Source organism: Pagrus major, chromosome 22 (assembly GCF_040436345.1).
Source record: "Pagrus major chromosome 22, Pma_NU_1.0".
NCBI lineage: Eukaryota > Metazoa > Chordata > Actinopteri > Spariformes > Sparidae > Pagrus > Pagrus major.
The window spans coordinates 20,009,792-20,034,500 of NC_133236.1; the positions used below are offsets into that span (position 1 = coordinate 20,009,792).

General features: G+C 39.5%; 3 protein-coding genes across 4 annotated transcripts; all 3 read left to right on the forward strand.

Moving 5' to 3' along the window:
- Positions 1-795: 795 nt before the first annotated feature.
- On the forward strand, positions 796-15,594 carry LOC141018276 (structural maintenance of chromosomes protein 6). 2 transcript variants are annotated; one of them, XM_073493206.1, is made up of 27 exons: positions 796-859; positions 1,246-1,391; positions 1,590-1,728; positions 4,559-4,664; positions 4,896-5,032; positions 5,168-5,229; positions 5,889-5,969; positions 6,081-6,182; positions 6,692-6,811; positions 6,952-7,050; positions 7,172-7,318; positions 8,146-8,234; positions 8,380-8,544; positions 8,714-8,892; positions 9,223-9,424; positions 10,568-10,682; positions 10,943-11,103; positions 11,624-11,759; positions 12,017-12,097; positions 12,280-12,450; positions 13,313-13,450; positions 13,657-13,802; positions 13,949-14,074; positions 14,226-14,331; positions 14,576-14,728; positions 14,884-14,981; positions 15,209-15,594. In XM_073493206.1, exons 2-27 carry the CDS (start codon positions 1,272-1,274, stop codon positions 15,303-15,305), a joined length of 3,276 nt encoding a protein of 1,091 aa, XP_073349307.1. In that variant the 5' UTR covers positions 796-859; positions 1,246-1,271; the 3' UTR covers positions 15,306-15,594. The 2 variants fall into 2 exon arrangements, with proteins under 2 accessions (XP_073349307.1, XP_073349308.1); XM_073493207.1 differs by having other exon boundaries at positions 1,249-1,391.
- Positions 15,595-16,257: 663 nt separating this feature from the next.
- On the forward strand, positions 16,258-19,748 carry LOC141018182 (required for drug-induced death protein 1-like). The gene is made up of 2 exons (XM_073493092.1): positions 16,258-16,557; positions 18,473-19,748. Exons 1-2 carry the CDS (start codon positions 16,279-16,281, stop codon positions 18,608-18,610), a joined length of 417 nt encoding a protein of 138 aa, XP_073349193.1. The 5' UTR covers positions 16,258-16,278; the 3' UTR covers positions 18,611-19,748.
- A 1,190-nt stretch (positions 19,749-20,938) lies between these two features.
- tmem18 (transmembrane protein 18) lies at positions 20,939-23,317 on the forward strand. Its single transcript, XM_073492910.1, has 5 exons — positions 20,939-21,101; positions 21,274-21,391; positions 22,562-22,616; positions 22,730-22,823; positions 22,920-23,317. Exons 1-5 carry the CDS (start codon positions 21,009-21,011, stop codon positions 23,016-23,018), a joined length of 459 nt encoding a protein of 152 aa, XP_073349011.1. The 5' UTR covers positions 20,939-21,008; the 3' UTR covers positions 23,019-23,317.
- The last annotated feature ends 1,392 nt before the right edge of the window (positions 23,318-24,709 follow it).

A 24,709-nucleotide genomic window follows, 5' to 3' on the forward strand; every position in this document is an offset into this window, starting at 1 on the left:
TCAGTGGGGGCCCCCTATATTGTAAAGTTATGAGCCTTTCTATCCAGTCTGCAGTAGGGAGACATTGTAGGTTTCTGTCGAGGGGCCCTACTCAACTGAGAGGACTGATGTACATAAAAATGCATTATCAACAATAAATCCTTCTATTTCTAAATGAGCAACTATTCATCGTTTGCAGTTTACCTGCATTTAGAAAATTAAAACTATCATTACTTTTCTCTTGTTAATTATTAGATTTTGTTTATTCATATTCAGTTTATCAAAAACAGGCCTGGCAGCCTCTGGTGCGACAGTGTGCATTGTAGTTGGATTCACCCAGTGATGGAATGTAGCTAAGTACATTTACTTGTACTTTACTTGAGTATTTCAATTTTCTGCTACTTTAAACTTAAACTCTGCTACAGTTTGGAGGCAAATATTGTTATTTCTACTCCACTACATGAAAAAAAAAAATTTTGATAGTTATGTACATTTCTATGAGCTACTTATGAGTGTCTTTCACTTTTACTAAAGGAAAAAAGTAAAGTTGTACTCCAATATGACTTTTGGTTACTACCTATACACTCCCTCTGATTTACCATTCATTATGATAATTCATACCAAATAAATTGTTATTTAAGTTGGATTCATTTTTATATGTTCGACAAACAATATTTCATTCCAGTGAGGGCTTTTGTAAAGGTGTATGACGCTTAATAATAATAATAATAATACAAGAGTTTGTATCAGCTGTCTAGGTTTACTGTTGACAAGGCCACATCCCGTGTATCCACGCGAGATTTCCGCGAGAATATCGGGCGCGAATTCGGTAAGAGGTCCGGTGGTCCGGCTGTTATTGTGTGTGGCTTTCGCCAACTAGGTAAGCACTGCAGGTACTCCATAACCTGCCATATCAGTCCTTAAATTTTCTCATAACGACGCTAAACTAAGCAGAACATACCCCGCTCATGTGTAGCTTGTCGGTTGTGAACGTGGTTCTGTTTAGCATGTAGCGTTAGTTAGGCAGCTAAGCTAGTTTTGTATGGTGGCTAACCTGATGTGACTTTCTAGCCGTTGTCCCCGTTCACGTTTAACCTGTGTCCGCTATTCTGAAAGTTAGAAAGACATTTCGCGAGCTACAAAAAAAGCCTACAAATGTGGCGATAGCTAACTGTTTCAGCTGGAGAACTAGAGTCGCGTTTTAACAGCTTGACTCCATGCTAGGAACTGTGGTGTGCATTCACTTTCAGTTTCCTTTATCCCCAGCAGCGGAGTTAAGTTAGGCGACCAACATGTCTAAAAGGAAAAGCAGCTCTGCCGGGGATAAGCCCCACAAACGGGCCAAACCTGTAGAGGAGGAAGAGGAAAATGATCATGATAGTGATCAGGAACATCATCCGCTGAGTGAACAGGTGTGTACTGTCACTGCCGTACTGTAAAACATGTTGTGGTTTATGTTACTATATAGAAGTTATATCTCCTGCTCCTAGTTGATTGTCTGTGAATGTATACAACAAGATTGTCAGAAAAAAGTGATCATGGTAAATATAAATCACATTTGCATCATATATGTGGCATGTATTTGGGAGTGATAAATAACTTGTGTTTAGGTGCCCAGTGCTGGTGGTGAGGTGGTGAGTGATGCTGGGATTGTGGAGAGCATCACACTGAAGAACTTCATGTGCCACTCTCTCCTTGGCCCGTTCACTTTTGGGTCCAATGTCAACTTTGTTGTTGGCAACAATGGAAGTGAGTGTAAATATTTCACCAGTGAGGGATTCCAGAAAAGATCATTAAGTATTCAGGTCTTGTGAAATGAAATTAAGACAAATCCTTGTTTCCCTTTTCATAAACAAGGTTTACTGAAAGTGTCTGCCTGTTGTTATGGCAACTGATGCCCCAAAGTTGCCTCTTCCATGTAATATGGGACGTTACAGCCACTTGGTTTCAGAGGATAATCTCTATCATGGGGATAGGCCTGTCACGATAACAAATTTTGCTGGACGATAAATTGACCTAGAAATTATTGCGATAAACGATAATATTGTCGCTTTGAGACCATTTTTCAACTAATATAATGATAATGGCATAATAACGCAAGTACACCCTTTCAAAGATCAATAAACCTTTATTTCTAAAGAATATTTAACATTGGAATGTGAAAAAGACATTTTAAATATCCAAAATAAATAAAGATGGAGGCTGTGGCCAAAGCAATTGAGCCATGGCCAGCCACGTTCCTTACTGCAGCAACAATGTTAGCACCATTGTCTGTAGTGATGCGGAGGCGTGACGGTACACGTGATGATGATGACGTATGTTTTTTTCAAGGTGTTTCCCCGGTGTCCTCCTGTTAATCTAAACATGTACCAGCTGTCTGTTTATAATCATATGGATGCTGTTATAATGTGTTGTAATTGAGATCCTGACACACCATACATCCTGGAAAGTGACAAAGTTACGTTTTTCTATCATTTACATAATTACATAATCGCCATCAGTAAGCTGGACGCTGTCTGACTATTTCACTCTCGGGGTTCACTAAGACCTGGACTACACGTATATGGATATTTTTTTATGTGGATATTTTCGTCCCCGTTTAAAAAAAAAACTCTGTCCACACCACAGAAATATCTCCGTCCATACGAAGAGGCAAAACTGAAAACGATCGCCTCTGAAGCCTGCAATGCCATGCCCGACCGATAGGTGGCGATTAGCAAAATGTAAAATACCACAGAAGAAGAACGTTATGAGCATGCGCAGTCAACTGGTCCCGAAGAAACAGTCAAACGGCGGCAGTTCGAAGTTATGGCGAAGACCGGGCGCAGCAGACGCCTTTGCGTACCGGAGGAGTGCAGTTGATGCAACAACGTCACGTTCATATGTAGAGCTGAGATAAGACCTAAAAGTGCAAAGCACACACAGATAGCCCGGTACATCTCGGCCATCGTTGTTGACAACCGTGCGAACGGCTTGTTGCTAGGCGCTTGACGTCATCGCGTCAACACCAGCTCCGTTTAACATCGCTACACGGATCCACTCAATCGGATATTTTTTTATTTCTCCACTTTTTTATCCGTTTAAAAATATCTCCGTTTATGTGGGTGAAATCGCCGTGTTCGTGTGGTTGAGAGGCCCAATTGGACAAAAAAATGTGCGTTTAGGAATATATCGTATTCGTGTAGTCCAGGCATTAGTTCACTGAGTCTTGTCGGGAGGGCTGACCGTCACCATGACAACAGTAACTGACCGTCGCGCGACTAACACTTGGTGAGTTAAAGTTTTTTGCCGGGGACAGACGCTGTTTTTCGGGCAGAAATGTGACGAAGAGTCGGTCAGACCGACAGGCTGACAGACACTTCTTCACGAATAACTGCGGTATTTTTTTCCTCACATAAGTTGCCAAAGACACGACCAGTTACTACGTTCGTGTTGTTTGGTCCTGTAACGTTGCTTTGTTGGACATTTATTTTTATTTTGTTGAGTGAAGGATCTGTAGAGTTATCAGACACCAACACCATCAGATCGACACGCCCTCGCTCCGCGCCGCCGGCTCGGTTCGCCTCTGATACTACCTCCGGAGGCGCAGCGAAATTTCACCCCTCACCGCATCTGAAACTTTCACACAAAGGCGGATGCGGAGAATTGGCGCAGTATCCCCGCATGCAAACGGCTGCGTGAATGGGGCTAGTGACTGACAAGAGGGTTCTAGTGAGAGACACGAGGAAAACAAACAAGCATGCAAATGGAAATTATCGAGGCCGGCAAAATTATCGAGCTCATTTTAATTTATCGTATGATTAATTGATTTATTGATTATCGTGACAGGCCTACATGGGGATCAAAGTACTGGTTACCATCATTTGACCACACTAAAACATAGCATTTTCTTACTGTATGCTATATCACCTATTTAAGTATAAAGATCTGCTGCATTTCAGTGTATAGCTGTCAATTTTAGTGAAATTCTTCTCTATTTAATCATGAGAAAAGACACAAATAGATAGAATTTTAAACATTTTCCAAAAATAAGAATTTAAAAGCAAACTGCTGTTGCTATATGGAAACTGATGTGTCAGACTCGCTTGTATAGAAAAATACTTTTATAGTTATCATGAAGTTCAACTTATCTGCAAATATTTTTTCATTGTAGTGCTTCAACACGTTTTAATGTTAAAATTAAAGTAAGATTTTGGTACTTCCATCAGGTCAATAATATTTTGTTTGTTAGATTGAGATGACACTGACACATGAAGTAATCAGTCGTTACCTACAGTTTGATTCTGATTTCATCAACTCCCACAGATCCACAATTAGATTTTAGTTTGAGTTGAAATTTGTGGTGGTAGATTTGTCTTTTTTTTGTAATACGTCTTTCATCATACTATGTGCTGCTCTTTGGCCATCAAAAGAAATCGCAGGTGTCTCTTATCGTATCATTAATTTTGTACCCTTAACATTCTTAATCTTCTTTCTGGAATACTTCTGTTCTATTGTGTCTGTCTCATCTTCCATTTAGTTATTTTGTATATGACTTTGTGTAAATATTTTTCCTGTGTACTCTCTGCTTGTGCCACAGGTGGAAAGAGTGCCGTTCTTACAGCTCTCATAGTTGCCTTAGGTGGGAATGCACAGGCCACAAACAGAGGCTCATCTCTCAAGGGTTTTGTGAAGGAAGGAGAAAGGTAAACCTTGCACCATATCATGCGATGTAAATCCTTTTTGTCACACTCTTTCTGAGACAATTTGTCATTGCCTTTAAGCAGAATTCTTTGGACTCACCTGGTTCCTTTCACCCCCACCCAACACCTTTAAAAAATATATAAAATTCTGTGTGACATGCAAAGGTAACTTCTATTAAAAGTTGCGTCACTTAGCTTACAGTAGATTTAATGTTTCTTACTCTATTTCAACAGCTCAGCTGATGTGTCGATCACCCTGCGTAACAAAGGAAGGGACGCTTACAAACCGGACGTGTACGGTACAGCCATCATAGTAGACCTGAGAATAACACGCGAGGGGCTGAGAACCTATAAACTGAAAGGCAAATCAGGTAAAGACATTGAAGAGTTAAGGCTTATTCTTTTCTCAAGGGTTTTCATTAGAGTTACTACACCAGTATATCTTATTTCAGTAGTCAAACTAAAAAACAGTTTGTTTCCATTAACCTTGAGCTCTTCTCTTACAGGTCAACTTGTCTCAAACAAAAAAGAAGAACTCCTGTGCATCTTGGACAATTTCAATATACAGGTATGTACTATGCAATTCTTATGCAGTACAATGCTGTTGAGACTTTCTTACAACAAAATCATACAATCCTGCAGGATGAAGCTGTGTTAAGCTTAGTTTATGCTTCTGCGTCAAGTCGGCGCCGTACCTACGCCGTCGACGTGACGCCGTCGTTGAGCATTCGAAGTTCTGCGTCGAGGGTCCGCGTTGCTCTGCAATTCACCGCCATGCCGCCAGGGGGGTGTGGCTGTGTGGCTGTGTGGTTTCAGGGGTTATAGCCGAATCCTTGCTTTTTCTTCCGGTCACAGTAAACAACAGTAAACAATGGCGACCGAGGTGGAGCAGCTGTATTTGGAGTTGGATCAATATTGAAGAGCAAATGCTTATATTGTAAATGTTAAAGCGCAGGCGACAGAGAAGACGTTTGCGGAGGTGGTCTGTACGATCGGAAAAAGCAACTGCCGGAAATTACGTTCTGAGCGGACCAATCACAGCGCTTGCGGTCCGCGTCAACGCGACGCGTAGTTAGGATTTTTTGGAGGTGCACGTCAGGCTACGGCGTAGGGGTCTGCGTCGACGGCGTAGCTACGGCGTAGGTACGCCGTCGACCTGACGCAGAAGCATAAACTAAGCTTTACTGTTTTGGTGAGAGGATGCCAGTAACTTGTTTTCTTCCAAAGGTCAACAATCCTGTGTCAGTCCTGACTCAAGAGATGAGCAAATACTTCCTACACTCCAAAGGAGAAGGGGACAAGTACAAGGTTGTTAATATGAATAGACTTTTTAAAATGAAAATCGTTTTATGTTGTTTTTGTGAACTGATGCAGATTTTCTTGTTCACATGTATATTTTGTTTTTTATTCCTCTTTCAGTTTTTTATGAAAGCTACTCAACTGGACCAGATGAGAGAGGACTTTGTCTACATCAAAACCACCAAACATCTCACAGAGGATAAAGTTGAACAACATAGTGAAGTAAGAATGATATTTCATATTTAAGGTGGTTATAACTGATATTTTACTATTAAAATGTGTCTAATAGCAACTTGAAAACAATATGAAATGGTTTGCTTGTTGTGATGAACCTTCAGTGACTAGCTGGTGAACACTGTGGAGCATTAAGCAGCTAAAGAACCACAAATTTCCCTCAGGAATTGAGAAAGACCACAGTGGAGGTCAAAAACAGAGCTAAAAGAATGAATATAGGCCTTGCATTCACCAGGTGGACAGAAACATGAGTCCAAACAAATGTTTCTCTTTAACTGCTGGATGTGCTAGCAAGTTCACCAAATCATGTCAGTGCTGTGCTCAGAACTTGTAAGTAACTTGGATAGTAAGATTATGCAGGTTTAGGACTATGATATACTGATTCAAAAATGTTAAGGCTTCATTGTTGGTAGCATCTTTTATTGAGTAGCATAGATACGCCTATTTTTTAGCTGTGTTTAACATGACCGTAAATGATTATTATATGACTGGTATAGTGCTTGAAAGAACTGAAGAGGAAGTACCTGGAGAAAGAAGACCGTTACAAGAGCCTGGCTTCACTTGATGAAATGCACACAAAACTGGAGGAGCTGCAGAAACAAATGGCTTGGGCTTTGGTGAGCTTCCAATGTGGAAATCCTGACCCCATCACCCACTCTCCCATGTCACTATGAAACGGGATTAGTGCATTAAAATTAGAAAATAAAAAGATCTTCCTTCTTTCTGTATATTATTGACTGTCACTTAAACATTGCAGGTGGCTGAGGCGGAGAAGGAGACAGAACCAATGAAGGAGAAGCTGCAGTCAGACAGACGTTCTACAGAGAAATTTGATGAGAAGGTGGATGAATGGAAGGTGAGTCAAGAGTTTAAAACACATTGTATATCTCAAACCACATTTCTGCTGTTGTCCATGCATAGACCTCATCCGTCCTCTAACCTTTAAGTCCCTAATCGGTTTTTATGTAATGATGCAGAATAAGGTGGAGGAGGCTGAGAGGAAGCAAAAGCAGAGCCAGGAACAGGTGGATGGGATCATGCAGCAAATCTCGGAGCTCCAGTCCAGATGTGCTGTGCTCAAGGCCGAGGTCCAGAAGCGAAATGCCATTTTAAAGTCCAGCGAGGTCAGTGTTCAGAAAATGCTGTAAGGCCAACAGTTCTGTACAGTATTGTTCAGTCACTTTCATATGAGCAATGGAAGTGATTCTGGCTTGAAACTGTCAGCCAAGGATTAGATCAAGGGCATACTAAGGCTTTTCAAGCAGCAGTTCAAAATTGATATTCCAGTTACTAACATGTTTTATTTTGTACAGTGTGCAGGGTTTGGAAAATGCTGAAGTTCAATAGTTATGTTTGCAAGGTTAAGAATATGCGTGAATTTGAATTTACTCCTTGAAAGCATTGCCTGATTTTCAACATAATCTTGTGTTTAATCTACACATTCACTTGTGTAAACCAAAGGTTCTTTAATACTTAAATGAAACGATTCTGTCATCATATAAGTTTGTCTCTTGGTGTTGAAATGATCAGGTATTAACTAATCATGATCGAAAATTACAATCAAAGTTAATATGAACAGCTGGTATCATAAACAAAGTGACAATATAAATTGATTTCTGTGGGTATAAAGGAATTCTTAAAACTTTATACAGTAATAATTTAGATGTGATGATAAAGTCTTCGAGTGTTTAGAGGTGTTTGGTTTAGTTTCCTTGAATAGGCTCGAAGAGTGGTTGAATTGTACTCTTGAAAAGCTGTATGAACCCTGAATGTGGTCCAGATGAACTCGACTCAAGAAATGTTTTATTGAAGATGTCTACCAGAGTAAAAAGCAGTGTATACATTTTGTTTCAATTCGGTTTGTCAGGCAGAGCTGTTTAGAGTTACTGTTATCATTGTGAAGTTTATTGTGTAACTAACCAGAGTTTTTTCATTCTTCTGTGCGAGCTAGGTCACTGTCCACAGATGCAAGGCTAATCTGAGGGACCTGGAAAAGGACAAAGTCCAGCTGTCCTCGAGGATTAATGATCTTAAGCTGAGGTATGACCTCAAGAAAAATTATTTTGCAGCATAAATATCACATTTCGTTCTACAACCCTGGTGTTGTAAAATGACTATTAAATGAACCATTGACCTCTAACCTTTGACCCCTCCTGTGCTTTTCTTCCTTCATTTATCCTTCTAGCATCAGTCAGACGACCGGAGTGGAGAGCCAGGCCAGGACGGAGCGTATGGAGAAGATACAGGCTGAGCTGGAAACCCTACAACACCACATCTCCACTCTGGGCCAGCAGATTGACCAGTATCAGCACGCCTGCAGCCGTGCCAAGGAGGAACAAGGGAAGATGATGTAGGGTGATAGAAACTGGCATTGAAGATAAATTAATCATATACGGTTGGGCTTAGACTAACACATTTTACATCACACACATAAGGTGAAACTTCACCAAACTTCTATCTTGTCTCAAACATGCACACGCAGCGTCTATTAAAATGAAACACACTTCTCCTGTCTTCAGGAGAGAGCAGAAAATGCTCCAGAGGACCATTGACACCAACAGAAGGAACCTGCAGACTATGGAGAGCAGTCGGTCCAATCGCCTGCGGCGTTTTGGAGAGCACGTGCCCGCACTCGTCAGCGCCATCGAGGACGCCCACAAAAAGGGCCAGTTCAAGCACAAACCTCGAGGGCCCCTGGGTAAGATTTCCAGTTGTGCATAGGTGAAAATGTTTATGGCATCCAGGCCTCGACTCCTTTCTCAGCCTTTTGAATTATGAAATTATACATAATGTGCGTAATGATGCACCTAAAGTTACCATACACTGTGCCCTTGCAGTATCATAAGGTAAGTATGTAATAAGATGTGTTGTTCCCTCCATTGAAAGCTGAGCAATGTTATACCCAGGTCTAAAACCAGGAAAAAGGTTGCTTGCTTTTTCATTTCACTCCTACCACCAGCTGTTCTACAAGGTGTTGATAAAAAGTGCACTACTTACATTCCCTCTCTTTTCATTTCCCTTCTTATAGGTTACCTTATAAGCCTGAAAGACCCAGAGCTGGCCCTGGCTGTAGAGGTCTGTCTTAAAGGCCAGCTGCAGGCCTTTACTTGTGATAACCATGAGGATGAGAGGGTGCTGCAGGGGCTCATGGCCCGAGTGTTGCCACGCGGCCGTAGACCTGCCATCATCACCAGCAATTTTCTCCATAGTGTCCATGACACAAGAAAGAGGTGAGGACATGTACAGTATTCACAAAATGTTTATTAGAAGCTTGTCTTAGTCGTACATTGCATTGAAAGTTTCCTCCTCTGCAGGAAACAATAGCATTAGCCAGCTTGATACATTTCTGTGGATGTTTTTGAAGCTTTTTTTCTGCTGTGACAACTTGTTACTATTGGAGTACATGTTTATTGACATTAATTCAAGTCAGGCACAAGTGGGGTAAAAAATATCGTCTCTGATTCGGGATTGCTGTGTGTAAGCGGCTAATGTTACTACACAGACACAAACAAACCGTTAGCCTGTGGCTACAGCCAGCTGCTAACGTCACCTCCCGTATAGCAGGTTGGGCTTTCGGTCCCATATATAAAGGGACATATTTCTAACTATTCGGTTTCAGACTAAAGGACCGTTGAAAATGCGCACTCTGTAACTATTCAGTGTTACACAGCGGTGGACTAAGTTACATGTTTGCAGCTAACGCTACTTTGCACGTTAGGTCACTCTGAGTCCTCTGCGATCTCATATTATTTTCAAATCAAGCTCTAAACATGACCTGTACTGTTTTCTTACCTGGTTACTAGGAAATGAGCCATGTCAGCACCTGTTTTCAGTCCCAATTCAAGTTGAAGCTGCCATCATGAGTCGAACGCGTATCCGATGTTTATTCGGGTGCCAGCCCGGCGTTGGTCTTAATTTCTCGTTCCGACTCACGACATGCCGCTGATAAAACCTTTGTTTTCTTCTTAGTATGACTTTTTAGTGGACTTTGTGTGGTGGTGGGTCGTTTGCTGGCCGTAGCAGAATCCATCACTATCCAAACACTAGTTTGGGTCCACCGCGCTTGTCTTCTTCCCGTATCCAAGGACGCGCATTCAGCGTCATCTGACGTCACGTCCGCAAGACTGTGCAGGAAATTCGGGCCCGAATTGCAGTACATTATGCAGCACACAGCCTGTTCAAGGCAATGGGGGGATACGTGGGTGGGCTCATTCTTTTTGGTTTTGAACGTTTCATCACCCATTAGCATTAAAAAACTTAAAATTCATGTTTATTTTTTCACAAATCCTGCCCCAAGTTCCTTTTAAATATGACTTTTATGAGTGAATATCTGAAAACTCATTAGTGGTCTTGGTTTGTTTTGTCTTTGTCAGGGCTGTGAACCACCCTGAATACCCCTCCATGCTTCAAGCTCTAGAAATTGAGGACCCAGTCGTGGCCAACTGCCTCATTGATCAAAAGGGCATAGAGAGCATTCTACTCATCAAGGTAAGTTGCTTCACAAGAAAAAAGCTCAAGGAATATGATGTATAGCCATGTATTTGAAGCTGAACAGATTAGATATACCTTTTTTATGTATGATGTTATATAGTATACATATTAGGACTGTATCAATTTAGGAGATTCACAGTTCTGTCATATAACAATAAAACAATAATCCAGCCCCCATTATTTATCTTTTCTGATGGAACATCATTTTGGTGGTGCATTGACATGAGATTTATTTTTTATTTTCTGTGGTTGTGTAGAATCGTACAGATGCTCGGAGAGTGATGCAGGGCAGAAACCCTCCTCAGAACTGTTCCCAGGCTTTCTCCAAGGAAGGAGATCAGATCTTCACTAACCGCAGTTACACTGCTGAGCAGACCAGAGCCAACTGCCTCTCAGGAGATGTTGAGGAGGAGATCAGGTGTGTATATGTGTGGATGTCCAGTGAGACTAGGCTTGCCACGGTAGTTGTTGTTAGTGGTGTTACATGGTGTTTGGGCATGCACGATTACTTAATTTGTTTTAGTTTTTTGTTTGTTTGTTTGTTTGTTTGTTTTTATCGACACTTAGTCCAACAACAGACACCACAACAGTACACTGACACACGTTGCATTTCCTGTGACTGCTTCACAATAAGTTAAGTTAACTCGTGTTTCACCAGTTAAATGCTTTTAACATGAAGCTGTTTGGTTTGCATTAGTAGGAACTTAATGCAGCACTCTACAGATACAGAAGACAGAATCTAAAATGTGCGGTGTAATCGCTAACACCAATTTTGTTTAGTTTATTAACTGGTGGGAAGATTTTCTCATCCTGCATCCCTAAGCAAGGTCGGTAAGAACTTCTCCTGTGGATACTTTTGGTTACCAGGGGCATCTCGAGCCGATTTTTTGGTGTCTCTCAGTCTTTGTTAATGACTTGGTAACTGTCTTTTCTCTCAGGCACCTGCACAGGGAAATGGAGAACCAAGAAGCTCAGGCGAATCGCTTCCAGCAACAGATGAGAAAGTTGGATGAAGACATCAAACAGAACGAAGTGCTGCTGAGACGAACCCACATGGAGCAAAAGACAACCAAAGTAACGCTTTAGCTCTCACAGATCAGTGTTAATCTCTTTCTGTGCCCACGATATCGTGAAATGATGAGTACCATAACCCTTATTTGAACATTGTTTTGTAATGTCTAAAGAAAAGTCCTGAATATATTTTGCCATAATATTTGATAATAATAAACACAAATCGTTTTTTTTTATTAGCTGTCTGAATATTGTCATATTGATGATGATGATGTGATATGGTTATGACATTTCTTACCAAGTTTGTGTATTTGTTCTAGGATAAGGCCACAAAGCTACAGCTGGAGCTGACAGACCTAAATAATGTGGAGGAGCCGCAGTCAGAGGACCTCAGACCCCTGGTTTGTACAGAACTCATCAGTGCAGTACAATATTCCGATGTGATTTACTCAAATTATACTAGTCTCAGTAGCTCTGCGTAGATATAAAGATGGAATTTTGACTAGATAAAAGGCCCAGCAACACGTCTATCAGTAAGAATAGACACTCCACATGACATGCCGCTGTCACCACTCTACCACAGGAGGAAGATCTTCAGGAGATTGTTTCGAAGATCTCATCCAAGCGTGTCGAGCACGAAGAGGCGCGAGCTCAGATGGTGGAGCACAAGGCTGCCTACGATGCTGCAGAGAAGGAATACAGACAGCACAAAGAGCTGATCAACACCATCGCCGAGGACGCAGACTCTAAGAAGGTAGGGATTCTTTGGGATTGGGATTAAACAAACGTGGGATTAGCAGCGTAAGATTTTATAGTAACTAAAATTTGTAATTCTTCTTGGGTTTTCTAAATTACAATACGTCAAATGTAAATACAACTTTCCTGCCTCTTGGAACAAAAATGTATATCAACATAAACCTACATGGTGCATCAGATGGTATGTTAATCCTCCATTCTTCCAATTGAATTTGCACATTTATGTACTAAATATAGCATTTACATGTCAAGTGAATGCTTTTGTTTGAGGATGTTTAAAGCAGACAAGCAACTATCCCACAGCTGCTAAAAGTCTTTAATTAGCATCTCTGTACTTTGTTGTCTTTAATCAGGTTTAACTACATTACCTGTGGTTTCTCAGGTACTTTGGGTGAGAAGTGAATATATTCCCTGATTTGCTTTGAGGCTTTTCCTGCCAAAAAGCTGCAAGTACCTTTTTAGTTTGAATTTGTCTAAGACTGACCCTGCATTATTACTTAATTACTTAATTATGTAAAAGGCTCAACTTAGTAAAGTAAAAGTTAAGGGTCATAGAGCATATGACCAAACCTCATCCAGCTGAGCAAAAATATTAATTGTGCCAAAAAAGTTGCTGTATCCCAAAAGCTGGAGAGGAGTAATTATACACACATCACATAGCTGCAAGGCTGTCAAAAAAGAATGTCACCTCAAAAAAAGTAACACTTGCACATTCAGTCAGTAATAATGTTAATGTTTCAATACAACTTGGATCTTCATTAAGCCAGAGTGCTCCAGAGGCAGCCCACAGAGGCCACCATCCCCCGACTACTGGGTGAAGTTCATGCTGTAACTCCAAACTCTCTGTTCTTCTGCTACAGGAAGATCTGAGCAAGACCGATCAGGAGGTGATGAAGTGCAAGCATCACAAGAAACACTATGAAGAGAAACGCAGTGCCCATCTCCACAACATACAGACCCTTGAAGCTAAGCTGGAAAGCAAGGAGCAGGAACTTCAGGTATGCTGAACAAATACAGTATCGTCATTCTATGCACTGAGCAAACTTAGCTTAGCAAATTTGTGTGTACAGCATTCAAATTCAGACAAACACTTTCTTTTGTAGCCTCTGGGTTTGATTTTATTTTATTTTTTTTTTAGATTGTTATAGTTTGTGTTAATTGTAGTTTTACTATTTTTGTCTATTTGTTTCACCCTGTGGTTCAGACATCTATAGCCAAGGCAACGGAAATCTCTCCAAAGCGTCTGGAGGTTCGACGGACAGCCAGGAGTCTGGACAGTGAGATCAACCGTCTCAAGGTTAAGATCACGACCCAGAAGGAACAACAGGGGGACCGTGAGGAGGTTGTGAGGTACGCTACTAAGACCCTTTGTAACAGATCACAATGCAATGCCACATGTACCTCTTGTCATCTAACTAGACAAACTGACACACATCAGTTAATGAATTTTGACATAAAAGCCTTCCTCCCACTTGTCTTTATATTTTCACATCCAGGCAGTATCAGGAGGCTCTGGAGAACTACAAGAACATGGCACAGAAAATGAAGAACCTCAACAGCTTCATTAGAAGTCTGGACAACGTCATGAACCACAGACTTCAGGTTTACGCTGAGCTCAGGAGGTAAGTTGTTAAACAGCAGATGGCCTTCATACAAAAATGTGAAATTAGAAATTCTTTCATTTGGTTCGAAATGATTTTGACTCCTGTTATTCCATTTATTATGATTCCATCTTTTCTTTGATCGCTCTCTCTGCATCTCTTTGTGTCTTAGGTTCCTCTCGGCCCGCTGTAAATACTACTTCGATAGCATGCTGGCTCAGAGAGGCTACACTGGGAGTATGACCTTCGACCACAAGAATGAGACCCTCTCCATCTCAGTAAGACTGTTGGATTCATATATCAGACAACACAATTCAACACTTCACACTCTGAAGATGTCAATTGAAGTGCTTTTTACTGTAACGCCTGTGAACTGTGGGTCACATGAATTATTTTTTCATTACACACACTCAGAGTTCAGTTCAACTCAACTTGTAACGTGAACTGTGAGAGGGAGCAGTTGGCTCTGCAGCATCTCAAGAATTCATGTACAAACCTGATCTATCATTCACTCCTCTGTAGGTGCAGCCGGGCCAGGGAAACAAGGCCGACTTGAGTGACATGCGCTCCCTGTCCGGAGGCGAGCGCTCCTTCTCCACTGTTTGCTTTGTTCTCTCTCTTTGGGCCATCACGGAGGCGCCTTTCCGCTGCCTTGACGAGTTCGATGTTTACATGGTAATAAGAGCCGTGTTGCAAGTTCATCTGGATATGAGTGCTTACTGCCTTAAGTGTCAACATGATCTCTAGTTCAAAAGAATTAAATAAGCATAAGAGCAGGAAGTTAAGAGTTAATATTTAATAATACATAAGGTTTTGTTTTCTCCATATAGGACATGGTGAACAGGCGGATATCCATGGACATGATGCTGAAGGTGGCTGCTGGTCAGCGCTACAGACAGTTCATTTTCCTCACCCCACAGAGCATGAGGTAATAACTGATGGAACATCTCTTTGTTTATGTATTTGTATCAAAGCAATTAGACCACCCAGATTTGATTTATTGACTTAGCAAATGAGCTGTGACGAAGTAATCTGTTCAAGACTAAAGGCCATGTGATTTTGATATGCTGCTTAGTTTCCCTGAGAACGAGCAGAGGCCTCTCAACCTCAAAGGTCCCATTGTCAACTTTATTTTTCTTTTTTTTTTTCTTCCAGCTCTCTTCCAGTGAGCAAACTCATCCGCATCCTGCGACTCAACGATCCAGACCGCAGTCAAAACAATGCACAGAGAACTCAAGAAGAGGATGAGTAGTGTTTTGCAAGCTGGTAATGTAGCATCAGTTGAGGTAATGAGACCACTAGAAGGTGCTAAGACCCTTCAGGACGTTGGGTCATATGTTCATTCCTGTTTTCTGGGAACATTTTAAAGAAGTGAACCCACATGTTGTAAGAGTTTTTACATTGATGGGTCCTGTACAGGGAGGGGAAATGTTTATATCCATTGTCAAAATAAGCATTGGCTGTAAAACAGGCACATTGAACGAGTTAATGATGTCATTGTAAGAAATATTTAATGTTCATTAAACCAAATAATTTAAGAGACAAACGTGTTGGTTTTTTTTGATGCATTGAGGCATTTTTTCAGGTTTGTAGTGGAGAGTTTTTCCACCTCAAGTCTGTCTTTAACTGGAAGTTAGGGCTGCATCTAAATATAATTCCATTGTCAATTAATCTGTCGATTGTTATAAGGCTTAATTGTTTAGTCTTAAGACTATATGGTGTCAAAGCATTTTTAAAAATGCTCATCAAAATTTCCCACAGCCCAAAGTGATGTCTTTTTTTAAAAAAAACTCTTCATTTACCATCACAAAAGAAAAGAAAGCAGAAAATCCTCACATTTAAGAAGCTGGAACCATTCTTTCAATCTAACAATCGTTGCAACTCTACTTGAAGCCATGAATCAAGTTCTTCTCTTTTTTTACCACTGTGTGACAGGACACAGTAAACCTATAATCTTGATGTTTTCCTCAGCTGTACTCATTCATCACTGAATAAAAGTCATTTTGGTCTGTACCTGCATTGAACTCTGAGACTTGTTAAGGTCAGTCTTGTGAGGAGAAAGAATTTGCACCTTTAAGGGCTCTGTGCCAAATCCTGCACACAAGGCGGTCCACTGGAATGCACTTCCACTCATGCACAATAACGACTGTTGACAACATACCTGACCCTCTGAGGGAAAGTGGTACTTTTTGTTACATCCTTGAGAGCTGCAGCAAGCGGGCAACATGAAGCCTAAATCTCTTTCATCAATGCTGTTTGACAGAAATTCAGCAGCAGCCGAGACTCTAAACATACGAGCGTCTAAATACCAGCGGCATGTGGACAGTGTGGATCAGCAGGAGAGTCTGCATCACTCTGGATCCGACGACAGCAGACAAACTGAGAATTGCCACAGAGAAATCCATTTTGCATTTCTGCCAGAGAGGTACGAGCCGCTGATGGATGATGAGGCAAAAGCAGAGCAGAAGAAAAGGAAGAAAGAGCAGTACAAGAAAGTAAAGAAGGTTGGTGTCTTTTTTATGTTTTACAATTTCCTGAAATATGTTGTAACATTTTAGGCTTTACTTTGAAATGTATTAGAATTTATTTTGAAATCTCACATGGCAAACACATCAAATACCTCAATATTAACACAATTCCAACTCAATATACGGTCTTGTATCATATAAATGATATAATCTTGATATATTGCCCAGCTCTGGTAGTTAGAATGTGAACCACAATTGTTTCAACATGGCATTTATCAGCCACAATCCAGTTGTTTGAAATATGTAGTATGACGTAGTAATCTACACAAATCAGTTGTCTCCTCTCTGGCCTCTCTGGAGGACATAGAAGAACATCCTTTGAAATAGAGCTGGGGTCAGAACATGCTGTCGACTAACTTCAATCTCAGCTGGTTTGCAATTATAATTTTATAACTGGGTGAATGTTTCATTTCTGTTCATACAACACAGTCTGTAGAGATGATGAGATCAGATGAGTTCCTTTGACAACATCAGTGGCCTATTGACCAGCCCAATTGCTTTTATTGCCCCGACTCACGTGTGACTGATAAGTAAATGACCTCAAACAACAACAACAACGTTCCATACTCATCAGTGGCCCGACACACTTGTTGAGAATGAATAATAACAGACTCTTATCAGTTGGTTTCTGATAGCACTGCAGCGATCGAGAAGGAAGTGATAGTTGTTTTTTTGTTGTTGTGCTGTTTAACATTTTGCTTGAAATGTTTCCTCCCTGCAAAAACAGTGTCTTTTTTTCTTTGTCTTTTCTTGTAGTTTGGATTGGGGTGAGTTGAAATGTGAACTCAATATGACACCAATCCATCAGCATCATTCAAATTATTCCAACATATTGTTGATCACTGTGAAATGAGTTCAGCTGATCACCAATCAGTAGAATAAAAACAATGAAATTGATCCCACATACAAATCAATCTCATAATGATATATTGTGCACAACATACATTTTCTTTTTGTTCATTAAGAACAACTGCAGCGCAGTATGAGAAGAATCCGAGGTATTTTTACTGTTTGAATGAAAGTTTATCAGTGACCTGGTACTCTTATTTATACTGAGCAGTAACCGACTTATCAGTTACTCATGGCCTACATAAATCTGTGAAACACACTGACGGGCTACTATTAATAACTGAAGTGAGAGTTCATAGAGAGACAGATCGATCATTAATCAATGTCCACTAAGTCCACTTTTTTTTTTAGGTTGCTGAATAATTACTTTAATTATAGTCTGTACCTTACTTTTTATTTCATTAGTTTAACAGTTGACTCATTAAGCAGTTTTAACTTTAGATACGTTATCATTAATAAATCAAACTAGTGAGTCATTTTTACACACTACAGTGAGGACGAGGGATTGTTTTTACTCTATTTTTTTCAAACATCTGACGTCCTGTATCCGCTTCAGCCGGTCAGCCCTTTCCTGTTCAAAAACAGGAGACAATAGAGTTCATGGGGCGTTCATGGACCATTTTCAGGGATAAATGGAAACTGCAGCTCTCCTCCTGTGGTGCTATTGTTCTCAAACATCACATGAGCAGGTTTTCTTTCAAACGGCTTCTTTCTGATCTCATGTCCTGTGTCAGTTCTTAAATCTCATATTTTTTTAACCTGATTCTGAATCTAAATAATGTGGGAATAAAAATAATTAGGACGTGATTGTGTGGGAGGGAAGCAATAATATTTGGTGCACAAATGTGTTAATCAACCATGATCCACATTAGTTAGAGCCTGACCGATACTGGATTTTTGAGGCTGATACTGACATATCCCTCATAGGCCAATTTTGGTTGACTGATAAATAGGCCAGGCTCTAATATTGATTTACCTTTATTGCATGAGTGTTAAACTCTACAGAATTAATGATTAATCCATCTGTGTGTTTGTCTTTCAGAATGTTGGTAAAGCACTTCGTGCCACCTGGAAGTGTCTAATGCTCGGTCTGTACAATTTCGCCCTCGGCTACTCGACTCCGATCACAGTGGCCGCGACCTTCGTCCCCGACTTTCATCCGGGCAGAAACACGTCCTGAGCTGAGCCACACGTGCCTCCTGCAGTTTCTTTGCAAACTGTACTGTACATACGAGTAAACTCATGGACACTGACCAAAGATTATTAATATGTTTATAAAGTTTGTGTATTTGAAATCACAATTTTGTATTTGTTTCCATAAATTGTAATGGAAATATGCCTTTTTTTTTTTTTTTTGCTGTAGGCAAATCAGCCTTTTACACGGCAGACATTTTGAAAAGCGCAAGTGTTATTTCTACCATTAATGAAAATGAATTGCCGATTATTTTGATAACTGATTAATCATTTTAGTCATTTTTCAAGCACAAATGTGAAACATTTGCTGGTTCCAGCTTCTTAAATGTAACAATGTGCTGCTTTTCTTTGTCCTTTTATGATAGTAAATGAAGAGTCTTCGGGTTTTGGACTGTTGGTTGGACAAGGAAAACATTTTGAAGACGTCCATTTGAGTTTTGGATGTTGATGAGCATTTTTCACCTTTTTTTACACTTTAACGACAGAAAGACAAAATGATTATCTGTGAAAATGATCGGCAGATTAATCAATAATGAAAATAATTATTTTATAGTTTCACTCAACTGTCCATATATATATATATTTGCTTAAGATAATAAAATTAGTGAAATTGCTCTCTTTATATATGTACCCCTTCACCCTGTCACATATTGCTCATGCACCTATTAACCCCTAGTTTAAACATTAAAAACGTGTGTGCCTTTTTTCATTTGGAGAATGTTTTTCGGGTTTTTGCATGTGTGCAGAAGGATAATGTGAAATAAAGTGAATCGGGGCAGATACCTGTTACAGTCAGGAAAGAAGGAATAGGGAAATGATCGTAAAGAATTACCTTCAAAAGACGAGTAATTCAGTGCTGAAATGTTGTGGACACACACACAGTGAAGAAGAAACCAGTACACCACCTCCGCTCCGAGTAGAGCAGCTGGACTGCTGATTTCAAGAGAGTTCTACAAGTTTAAGAGGATTCTCAGGTTGAAATATAAGGGTGTGGCTTTTGAACTTTAGTCCCCAGCATTTCACTGCCACTGGTCGTGTAAGTTTGTTCAGTTTTAGGGGTTTTGCAAGTCATGTTTGTAAGTTGGTTTGTGATCAAATATTAATAAATTGTGCACCAAAACGTAGTCACTTGTTATTCTTATTTTTAAAGGGTTAGGGTTAAGGTTAGACATGTTAATGTATTATAATTAAATTGTGGGACATTTATTGATGTATTTTATGTCGTAGAACGAAACGTGAATATCAATTAACTGAAAAACCAAAATACTCATTGACTTAAAGACGAGGTAGCTGGATCTGCAAAAACGCAAACTGATTACAGGGTTTTAGGAGTCAATACTACAGCACTCTATAGGGGAGGATGAGGTGAGGGGTATGTCACTGGTTGCAATCTGCAACCTCACCACTAGATGCCACTAAGTCCTACACACTGGACCTTTAACATGGTGACACAAGGTCAAGTACATAGACAAAGTCACAGACACACACATTTCCAAGAAAAACTTTATTAAAACAGATTTCTACTTTACCATAACCACAGCGTGAATGGTAGATACGAACAAATTATATAACATGAAACATAAAAAAGGTAACACAGTAAAGGAGAAAATATACACACAACATATACATTATGATACAAAAAAAGAAACATTTAATTTTGAACAAAAAGGCACACTATGTGACTGACCACTTCTGGACTCAAGCAAAGCAGGCAAGCAAACCATAGATTTCTAGAGATAAGAACATAAGCAGCAAACCAATACAATCAAAGAGTTTCCTTTCAAAACTGTACATAGGTACTATCCTGTAAAAGACAATATTTGTCGTTTTTTTCCCTGATGTAAACAACAGATGCTCTTTCTGTGATTGTGAGGGAGAAACTATTGAACATGTTTTCACAGATTGTTTCCATACTACTGCCTTTTGGCTTAACAGAAAAAAAAAAAGATTGATATTTTACTCATCTTTAACAAGTCCAACTTCTCCCCAGATGAAATGTATATAATTAATTTAATTATTATTTTATCAAAATATGACATCCATAAAATGAAATGGCTTGAAAGACTGCCCTCCTGTCACACTTTGAAAGTTACAGATTTGAAATCATGTTTGACTTCCATTTAAAATTTGAATCTAAAAAAACAGAAATTGGCAAAAAAAAACAACTAGACTATTTAGATATTTTAAATTTACTCCTGAAAAATATATATAAAAAAAAACATTTTTAAATAAATAAATAAAAAACTAAGACGTTGTGACCGGAAGAGAGTTTTCCCAACGTCTTTGCGAGTCGCCGCCGTGACGTCATTCTACTGCGACAGTACAGTCCCTTCCGTGGTCTCGATTTGTTTACATTAAACGCCATCGAAGGCGGTTTTGTGAAGATGACGGACCAGAAAGCCGAGAATATTAGCTCTATCCCCATCGATGCGTTCAGCAATTTAAGAATTACATCGATATGGACGTTTCTCATGTCTGTAAGTGAACGTCACAGCTCATTTCATCGCTCGAGGGGCTAGCTAGCTCTGAGTTAGCTGTCACGGGTCGATTGTATTTATTTAACCACGCCGCTTGGAGCAGATGTATTTCGGTTCAGTTATTATTTCACAGAAACAGCTTCCCAATGTGTGCTTTTATTTTATTGTTTAGGTGCAGTGGTCGGAGCCTTGGCTCGTCGGGCTGTTGGTTTTTCATGCTGTGTGTTTGTGTTTGACTGTGGTGACCTGCAGATACTACAGAGCTCAGATACTTCACTTCCTGCTCATGGGTAAGTAAGAAAGAAAACTATAAGAATGAGCCTTAACGAAAACTGTTGTTTGACACTGGGTATAATTGCATACTTCCTAAATGTTCACAGTCAACAGTCTTTATACAGTTTTCTCTGACGTGCCTGCATTTTAACATCCTTATTGCATGTATCTGAGCAGTGAGTGAAATTGATGATAGCAGGTTGTACAGCATTACAATTGTATTATTTAAAAGGCAGTACTCTAAAAAGCTTTTGCTGTGTTTCTCTGATCTGGAATATCAGAAAACGGCTCTGTGGGTTTTGCACATACATTGCTTTTATTTAGGTCTGCAATTAATAATTATTATCATTGTCAATTAATCTGTCGAATTTTTTTCTCAAGTAATTGATGATATTTGGTCTATAAAATGTTAAATAAAATGTTTCCTAGGGTCCAAGATGACATCATCAAATGTCCTGTTTGGTTTCCAACCAATGATATTCAGTTTATTGTCATAGAGGGGTAGAAACATAATAAATTTTAAGAAGCTGGAATCAGAGAATTTAGATTGTTTTTTTAAATTACCAAAACAGATTAGTCGATTCGCACAACGGTGGATGATTGATTTAATAGTTGACAACTAATAGATTAATCGTTTAATCATTGCAGCTCTACCTTTATCTACAGTAGCGGTGTCATGAATTTCCAAATACACAATTTGATTTGACCTTCAATTTTAAGGTCATGATTTAATTCTGTTTTTGATTAAAACTTTTTTCAGCATTGGTTTTATGCCAGCTGTCATTTATATTTTCTAATTCATCCATAGTAAAATAGGTTTTTTTTACAACAACAGTTTGACTTCAACCTGGTGGTTAGGGTTTCATCAAAAATAAAGATTTCTTCGCAGATACTGCTTTTGAATTCACTGATTCGATTCATTTGATTCCTGTTCCTACCTACTTCACTGGTCTGCCGGCTTTGCTGTAATCCAAAATGTCCTCCTGGGAATCAAATAAGTTTTATTCTAATTCATCTAAAGTAAAGATGACTACTTATTGGTGTGTGTGTGTGTGTGTGTGTGTTACCAGTAAAGGCAGATATACCTCAAAACCAGTTAACCGTATCTGAAAGTTCTGTAAACCCTGTTTGGATTTGTTGAACAAGAGCTCATTTTCTGACATGACTGACGTGACTTCTCTCCACAGTTATCCTGGTGTACACTGCTGAATATCTAAATGAGCTGGCAGCCATGAACTGGAAGTAAGACCACTGTTCAGCAGTATCTTATTTTGTTGTTTTAATGAGTGAAATAATGTGTGTGTGGAGGCTCATGAGTACCGTAATAAAGAAAATCTCATCATTATTTTTTGCAGGTCCTTTTCTAATTTCCAGTACTTTGATTCCAAGGGCATGTTTATATCTTTGGTCTACTCGATTCCTCTTCTGCTGAATACCGTCATCATTGTGGTAAGCTTTTATCGTTATCCTCATCCTTGTCACATCAAATAACATGTCAAAAGCACTCAACACCTGCTTATATGAATGTTTGTTGTACATCAACAGATGGTGTGGGTGTATAGGACCTTTTCAACCATGACTGAGCTGAAGACACTTCAGCTCAAGCGAAAGGCGCGCAGAGAGAAGAGAGAGAAGAATGACTGATCCCTCTACTCATGTCCAAAAATGGGCTTCACTTGGAGGAATTAAGAATCGACGTCTCTGCTACGCTAATCCTAAATTTTGGAGAAGGAAGACAGATTTCTTCTTGTTACTGTAAAAGGATTGTTCGTTGATGTGGGTCGGGACTGGGTGTTTCAGGTAACGGGTGTTAAAGGAGGCTGCTGAGTGCACTGCACACTATGAGATATACAAGGACCAAAGGACATTTACTGTTTTATATTTAAAGTTGTCTAAAAGTGTGTTAAACTGCACAAAGAAAAGATAAAGTGTTTCTGAATTACTTTTATTTGCCTCTTGATTTTATGGCCTGGGAATGTTGCAATGCTTTGGTTAGATTTAAGACTGCAAAAGTGATGAATATAAAGCAAGAAAGAGCTTTATTAGAAAGAACTTTACTTTCATTGTTACTTGCGTAAGGAGGTTTACGATGGATTCAGTGTAAATCCATGACATGATTGATTTCATCACACAGGAAAACCATGAGGCATTTACTCGATTCACCAAACACTCAACAGTTGTTGAGTTGGACAAAATAAAGCAGTTCTATGCTTGCCATACTGGTTTGTATCCCAGAATCTGTCAGAGTTGTCTGACAACTCCCACACAGTGGGTGGGGATTGAGTGTAAAGTGAGGTCTTATGACCTGTCAGTAGGTTCAGTGGGGCGGGGTTGTGGGGTCTGTTTCATGATACTGGGCTAAGCCCTTTGTGCAGGACAAGTTTTAACCCCTCACGTCTCCAAGTCAGCCTCTTTTACAGCAGGCAGTTCGACTTGTTGTCGGAAAAGCACAGGTGTAACTAATATTAATAATTGCTCTCTTGTATTTCCAGCAAGACATGACATCATGCACAATACCAGGACCACTAATAAGACCTACCTCATCAAATTAGACGAGAACTAGAGATATTTTTTATTAGACAGTGAACAAATACACTTATACTCCGATTATAAACCATACACCACATTGTAGTTTCTTTTCCTTTACAGCTTTCAGCCACATATTCGTCTTTGAGAACCATTTTTTCTCGAACTTTTTCTGGCATGCCCAGAGGACAAAAAATTCACACCCCCTAACCCACATTTTTTGTCAACCGTTAAATCATAGGGGAATTTTGAGCTTTAGTGAAATAAAGGCCCGCACGATAGCATCAAGTGTGTATTCTGTAAGAACACATACTTGTCATTAAGATTAAATAATAGTCACTTATTGATATTTATTTTCTCTTGTCTTTATTTGCATATATTTGGTACTGAAGTAATTCAAAAGTAGTGGAAAGCAATCAAGTGACATTACTTTCATATTGTAATACTTTGATTACATTACTGACTGCATTTTTTAACAGGTATTTAGTAATTATCAAAAATTTTAAAGTAACCCAACCCTGACAATTATCTTAATCGTGTAATACTGTATTACGCAATTATGATTATTATTATTATCAGTTAAAATAATTCTCCGGAGAATGAAAATATAGTTTTTTGGGTTGAGCAAATGCATTACTATGATCTCCAAAAAGTATTTGGTCAATTTCATATAAACTTGAATTGTTATTTTTATTTAATAACATGAATAGGGTGATATTCAATACCATAGATACAATACAATTGAGCACGTTACATAATCGTCACAGTATTCCTTGAAAACAGTATATTGCTGCAACCCTCATCTAGAA

What these genes read in the sequence shown, in the direction of transcription:
- LOC141018182 (XM_073493092.1), top strand. Translation starts at nt 16,279, where the DNA reads ATGAAGCCTAAATCTCTTTCATCAATGCTGTTTGACAGAAATTCAGCA. An exon ending in AGTACAAGAAAGTAAAGAAG is followed by an intron (nt 16,558 to 18,472) that starts GTTGGTGTCTTT and finishes TTTGTCTTTCAG; the next exon opens with AATGTTGGTAAAGCACTTCG.
- tmem18 (XM_073492910.1), top strand. Translation starts at nt 21,009, where the DNA reads ATGACGGACCAGAAAGCCGAGAATATTAGCTCTATCCCCATCGATGCG. An exon ending in CTGGCAGCCATGAACTGGAA is followed by an intron (nt 22,617 to 22,729) that starts GTAAGACCACTG and finishes TATTTTTTGCAG; the next exon opens with GTCCTTTTCTAATTTCCAGT. An exon ending in TGAATACCGTCATCATTGTG is followed by an intron (nt 22,824 to 22,919) that starts GTAAGCTTTTAT and finishes GTACATCAACAG; the next exon opens with ATGGTGTGGGTGTATAGGAC.
- LOC141018276 (XM_073493206.1), top strand. Translation starts at nt 1,272, where the DNA reads ATGTCTAAAAGGAAAAGCAGCTCTGCCGGGGATAAGCCCCACAAACGG. An exon ending in TAAACTGAAAGGCAAATCAG is followed by an intron (nt 5,033 to 5,167) that starts GTAAAGACATTG and finishes CTTCTCTTACAG; the next exon opens with GTCAACTTGTCTCAAACAAA. An exon ending in CAAACCTCGAGGGCCCCTGG is followed by an intron (nt 8,893 to 9,222) that starts GTAAGATTTCCA and finishes CCCTTCTTATAG; the next exon opens with GTTACCTTATAAGCCTGAAA.